This window comes from Dendrobium catenatum, unplaced genomic scaffold, assembly GCF_001605985.2.
Source record: "Dendrobium catenatum unplaced genomic scaffold, ASM160598v2 fragScaff_scaffold_370, whole genome shotgun sequence".
In the NCBI taxonomy this organism is placed as follows: Eukaryota; Viridiplantae; Streptophyta; class Magnoliopsida; order Asparagales; family Orchidaceae; genus Dendrobium; species Dendrobium catenatum.
In genome coordinates this window covers 3,756,919-3,763,671 of record NW_021318832.1, presented here as the reverse complement: position 1 = coordinate 3,763,671, position 6,753 = coordinate 3,756,919, and the positions used below count along the sequence as shown (strand labels likewise).

Below are 6,753 nucleotides of genomic sequence, written 5' to 3'. Positions count from 1 at the left end.
ATTAGACAATAGGATATTTTACACCCTCTAAGTGCATATCTTAATGTCATTATGCTTACACTTATTCCATTCATAATATCAATATTAGTCTTTAAAGATTTGGCTAAACTTTCATAAAAAATATTTAATAGAGCCTATGTAAACTCTTCATTATCATCATTAAACAACAAAGAGGTCCTTTTTGCCTCTTTAGGAGTCTCTTTGGCCCCACTTGCTATGCAAGTTTCATATCTCTAGGGTCTCTTTTGCCTCATTTATAATGTAGTGTCATATATGGGGACCCTTTTGCCTCACCTGTAATTATAAATTATACATCATTTTATAGTCAAACTTTACTTCAATTGATATTAACTAAACCTTACATATTCATAATGCAAAATTGTATTATTGTATGCTTTTATAACAATCTTTATGTTGTACTCTTTGTATACAAAGAATGTTCATACAATATGTAAGGAAATATATTTCTTTCCAAAAACATTATCAAATAGAAAAATATGTAGCTAAACATACTAAATCTTATTTTAAACTCACATGATTACATTATATACGTGGTTATTCATACATTAAAATTTGGATGTATAATCCCTTTCTATATATTGAATAAACTTAATATCATTTTTCCCTTAAATGAATTCAAAATTAACTCTCCATGCTTATAAATGAACTATTTAAATTTTTGATATAATTGCATTACTTGCCTCTTTAACGAACTGCCTCTTCCAAGTCTACACCACGTAACATTTTCCTTTGATAAACTATCTCAAAACTTCCTTTCTATATATATCTGATGAATCCTAAAATTACAATTATTATACACTTCTTTAGAACTTTTACTATTTCTTATAAACTTATAAGACAACCATGACTACTATAAAATAACTAGAATTTCTTGCCTCAATTCATTCTTTTCCTTCAATTCTCTATTATTCTCATTTAACTAGAATGTCTTCATTGAATGTAGAAACCAGTTGATCTTTAGCAATATACTCAAACAATTCTTTCCAAATCTTTTCGCATTTAATTGCAAGTTTGCTTACCCAATTTGTATTATTCTCTAATTTTTCGTTTGCATTCAGCACTCATATTTCCATCATCTTCTTCTTCTTCTTCTTCTTCTTCTCAACTTTTCTTTGTTTCTTACTGCTCCAAACCCTCACAGCCACTACTCTCACTCGTACAAAAGAAGTAAATGAGATAAACGAGACCCCCACACATAACTGCTCTCTCATACCCATTTGTTTGAAAGCACCTATTCAAGAATAACTACTAAATCTAATCTAATTATAATCTTTACTTAACCTTTTTTTATATTAAACAAACACTTAATATGAATACTTAATTTAACAAGAGTAAAAGTAACTTTAAAATAATTTTTCGTACCTTAAAATTTGAGTTTACCATTTGAACAATAATTTCTTATGATTTTTAAAAAAATTTTTAGTATAAAATTTCTTGGATTTGAAAATTTTCATACTAAAAAATGATTTAAAAAATACATTATAAAAGTTATCTCAAATAAAACTTAAGACAAGCTCCAATATAACTTTAACAAAACCTTCTCAGATTTCCCTTCTGACTGAAGATTCAGCACAATACAAATCAAACATAGAAATCATAATAATATTGTAAAAACAAAAGAAATAAGCGAGATAATTCCAACTACTTTATTTCTTCCTTATACAAGCAAAGGTTCAGTTGTTAATAAAAGGAGTTGATTCACACAACCAATCACTTTCTATTCCCTTTAGTAAACCTTAGTGACATGCGATGCATATGACAACCTATGTTGTCAAAGTTGTAGTTCTTACAAGGTAAATATTCTTTAATCTGGCAGTGCGCTCAAAAAAAAAAAATTTTTTTTTTTTTGCTCTAACTAAATGCATATGCTGTAATGTTCTTTCATTATTATTATTATTATTATTATTGCTTTAAGATAAGCAAATGAGCCTACTTCGAAAGCCAAGACAATCAAATAAAACTTTTTTCTTCAGCATGGAGACTGATAAATCATAAAGTATGAGAACTCTATTACCTCAAAGAAATAAACTTCTCTTAGGCTTACTTTTGAATGGTTTCCTTGCTGCTTCTTAAAGCAGTTTTTTAGTAAAAAGTTACTCTGAGAAGTGGTAAGAAAGTATTCCCAAACTAAGACTTAACCACTGAGCACAAAAATACTATAATATTGAAGAAACAGCCTTCTCTTAACCATTGAGCTACGGATCTTGTCACACCCAACAAAATATTGTGATCCATTGCTACTTTTAGCATCCACATGAAGCATTAGCTAGCAGAGAAAAATGCTTATTATCTATAGGAATAAGCAGGAGGATATAAACATTATTTCCTAGGAGACCATGCCCAAGGGAACATAACAAATGCCAACAGAAGAAAAATATGCTAAGAAAACTAACAATTCAAGGTCGAAGTTGCACACAATTTGTCAACAAATATAGCAGGAATGAATGAATCTATTTTGAGTTGCACAAAATAAGGGTGTTGACCATATTTAATCAAAAATAGGACTAAAAAAGATTCATAATGTACAGAAACGAAGAAAAGCATAAAAGAATTGTTGATTTCTTTTGTAAGCTCTATTCGACAGATCTTTCTTAGGCCAAACTAATATATACTAAAAATTGATAGAGATGCTTTTCCTTCGGGCTCATCTCCCAACATACTTCTCAACGTAAGCCTGTAACAGAACAGCACTAAGTCAAAAAGTACTATCAAAATCATAATGTTGATAATTTATTTCTTCAGATACAAGAACTAGAACACAAGGAAATAAACTGCAAAAGACAAGAAAGGAAATAAACAGTAAAAGATACTGACCTGCACAAGCTTGCTGAGTTTTGCTTTCGAGTTTGAGATATAAAGATCAATTTTTTCTTGTGTCTGAGGAGCATTATGACCCTGCACTGAACCTGTTACTTTGTCAACTACTTTCTTCACAATAGTATTGTGAGCTTCTTTGCTTAGTTGACCTTCTTTCCATGTAGGTTTCAGCATGTCCTTCACAAGCTCTACGAGAGCACATTTAAACATCCGAAATCCTTTGTTTTCTTTGGACCTTTTGGCATCCCCATCTCTACGAACTTCTGGATCACCATTCTGTAACGGTGCAGAAAGTTCTTCCTTGTTATGGAGCTTTTCAAAATTTTCTGCTTCCTTGGCTGAAGCATCACCACCCTCCTGAATCTGTTCCATTGTACGAATTTGTTTATGAGACTTCTCCAAAACAGTGAGAGCCGATGGAGCTGAGTGATTCAAATTGGTTATTGAACCTTGAATTTCCGTTAGTAGTGGAGCTACAACAGTCACAAGAGAACCAGGGCTGACGTCTGCAGGAGGTAATATTCCAGTTCTAGTTTGTGAATTTAGTGCAGCAGTCCCAAAGAACTGAACCAAGGATGCTGAAAGGTCTGTTATTTTGGCAGCTTGTTCAGTGGTTACAAACTTATGAGTAATCAGATTATCAGAATTGAACACAGAAGATTTAATTTCGGACAAATCGGCTTCTTGCAGAGGCTTCCCCGAAGCTATCTGTTTGGACTGCTGCAGGGCTTGGGCGTTCAGATTATTCTCAGATGTTAATTGACGATCCTTCTCATCTGAGCTAATTTTCTCTGGGTTTAAAGGAGGCTTAGGAGCCACAAGATGAATCTGCCCATTTGAAACAAGCGAAGGGAAACTATGCTGCTGGATCTGAACATTTTGAGGAAGAATTTGCCGAGTATCCCCAGTAACAATGATGTCCTGCCGGCTATGTCCAACTTGAGAAGGTAAATTTTGCAGAATCTGACCACTAACAGTGAACCTTGGCTCACTCTGTCCATTATGAGGTAGTGGATGATTCTGCTGAATCCGCTCATTGACAATAGGATTCTGCTGGTTCCCCACATGTGACTGCACAAGAAGACCAGCTTGAGCTTGCCTCCCATATTCAAATTTCTGTGGGTTTGATTCAGGAGGATGAGTAGAGCGATTCTGCATGTTGGCAATGAAATGATGAGCACCTGAAGGTTCATGAAGAGATGTGACTGGATTTTGTCCGCTTTGATTTATGACTTGCAGCATTTTCCCGTTCAAAGGAAGTAGAGGGACAAACTGCTGAGATGGAGAATTTGAAGCAAACTTTTGTGCGTGCATAACTTGAAGAGCAATTTGACTTTGCCCACTTTGCTGAAAATTCTGGCCAGCAGAAGGTATAGGAAGGATATTGTTGGCGAAGTCTGCGTCTTTTCTTCCACAGGGATGTAACCTGTCTTCAGCATTACTGAGTGGCCCAACCTGATGGAAGAACCTGCAGTTTTCACCGTGCCTGCAACGACCTTCCAAGAAGAACTTACAGGGGACACTACTAACTCTTTGAGGTTCTAAATGGCCAAAAGACGTTCTTCCATCCCTTGTATTATGGACCCTTCCACTCAATTCATCTCTAACTTTCCGCTCACCATCAATGGATGTCTCATGATGAATATATCTACATGATGCTCCTCGATGGCATCTATTCCTCGTGAAATCAAAACACGTTTCATTAGACATGTAATGTTTGCGTTGTTCATTATTGTCCCGCTTGTCATCGAAGTGGTCGTCATGCCTCCTGAAACTTTTTTCTCGTGAATAGTTGATTTTCTGCGTTGAATCAGTAAGGCTCTCCCTACTAACACATCCCTGATGCCTTCCTCTCTCAAATCTACTCTCCCTTTCATCTGGGGATGCAGAATCATGATGCCTTTCAATCTGTCTCGAACCACCATCCTCATGAAGGTAAATACATTCGCTGCCATGTCTACACCTTCCAGCAGCAAAATCTCTACATGCTGCTGCTGCAGGTCTTGTGCTGCATTTCTCTACCCAGCTTTCACATCCACGCTTGGAGGCATTGGAAGGGCTTGTGCTTCTGCAATATTACATCAAGAAGCATTAAATAGCAGCCAAAACAGATAACAATTTAACAAACGTGGAAACAACCATATAATCCATCCTGATCTCTCAGTTCCTGACCTTGAGTCTTGAGAAAAGCTCCTACTCCTTTTCCTGCATTCCATATTTTAAGAATAAGAAAGGTGGGTATGTTCCATCAAATAGCTTTTCTAACTTGGTAGGTTAGTGTGCCTTAAAACTACTAATGTCTATGAAAAAATATAAAAATAGGACTGTCCACTATATTCTATGTATAAGACCACTTTCCACACTCATTTCAAATAAAACTCCTTCAAATATAAGATCAATACAGGGGAAAAAAAGGACAGCACAAAAGCCACCAAAAAAACCTATTTTTATACTTCCTGTGCCATAAATTATTTTTGAAATTCAAATCAGTGGCATTGTTTGATACATTATAGGATATATTCTCAGAGCTTTTGTTTGATAAAGCACTCCATAAAATCCCTGAGTCATTGTTCTAACTACCAAACCTATTAATAGGAGTCTTCATATTACATCCTTGGAATACACCTAAATTCTAGTGAAGGTTAATGAAATTTGATATTAATAGTTTTATGGAGATAAGATGGACAATATTCATTTTTCGTTTGGATGTTGCATCACTAATAAAAAAAGGCAGGCTAAACATATGATAAAAAACTACTATCCTCCAAAAGAAATGGAGGTCTGGTATAACTTCTACAATAATGATATAAAGCTCCACCTCCTATTAAATCTTTATTTATAGACAAAACATTAGCCAAATGATAAAGCCCTAACAACTATAGCAAAAAAGCCTTCTTTTTTTCTGAGTGATTCTCTTGTACTGATTAGAAAAAATATTAACTTTGTTTTCCCCAACTCTTTGAGTGCCTTGACCTTGTGTCCTTAAAAAATAAATTAAATTATAATGCTTGATGCCTGCTCTATATCAACCTTCTACATGACACATAAAGAAGAAACTTCTCAAGCATATGAGTAGGATAAAAGTGATAAATATCTTTGAAGCAACAATATAGACACAAGGTATGCTAAGATTGGATCAGACATACTCTATTATGATATAGAACAGAGCAACCTTCAAGTTCAGCCAATTTATGCATTGGTTTATGTTTTCTGTTCATATCCTTGTTGACCTGTAAAGTTTAAACAAAAAAAAAAGAGAGAAAATCAAATCCCTTACCTGCCTCCCCACGTCGCACGATCCAGCGCCGCTCGTCGCACGTCGAGGCCATACCGAGCGTCGAGTCTCGCACGTCGCTCGCACGACTCACTCGAGTCGTTAAAAGGCTCGAGGAAACAAGGCCTTCGGCCTCTTCTCCACGCAAATTCTCTTCCTCACTCTCCGATTGCGCACTCGCTCCCTCACTCTCTCCCTGTCGCGCATCGCCGACTCCGCTGCGACAACTTTCCCCTTCCAGTCGGATTGGAAGTTGCGAGCATTTGATCTGAAGCCGCGACGGGTGCTCGCTTGCTGTGATCGCAACTTTCTCCCTTACCCGCGCCTCTTCGGCCGATTCCCGTAGAGAGAGAGAGAGAGAGAGAGAGAGAGAAGCTTCTTCTCTTACCTGTAGTCTCAGACCTCCGCTCCCCCTGCCGACTTCTCCGGCACCTCTGCGGCTGTTCGACGACTTCCCCTACTGTCGGATCGGAAGTTGCGACATTCTGATCGGGTGCAAGAACGGGAGCTGCCGACCGTGAAGTTAACTTACTCCCTTCGCGCGCTCCTTCGCCCCTTCCTTGGCCGTCCGACCCCGCTCTTCCTACGACTCTTCCTTCCAGTCGGATCGAAGTTACAGCATTTTGTTCGGAAGCAACGGG

The 6,753-nt window shown here is 36.8% G+C and overlaps 1 protein-coding gene across 1 annotated transcript; it reads right to left on the bottom strand.

Annotated features, from left to right (window-relative positions):
* Positions 1-2,398: 2,398 nt before the first annotated feature.
* LOC110100621 (zinc finger CCCH domain-containing protein 55-like) lies at positions 2,399-6,319 on the bottom strand. Its single transcript, XM_020828210.2, has 4 exons — positions 6,234-6,319; positions 5,011-5,043; positions 2,836-4,906; positions 2,399-2,695 (listed from the first exon to the last, which is right to left on the bottom strand). Exons 1-4 carry the CDS (start codon positions 6,317-6,319, stop codon positions 2,666-2,668), a joined length of 2,220 nt encoding a protein of 739 aa, XP_020683869.2. The 3' UTR covers positions 2,399-2,665.
* Positions 6,320-6,753: the final 434 nt, after the last annotated feature.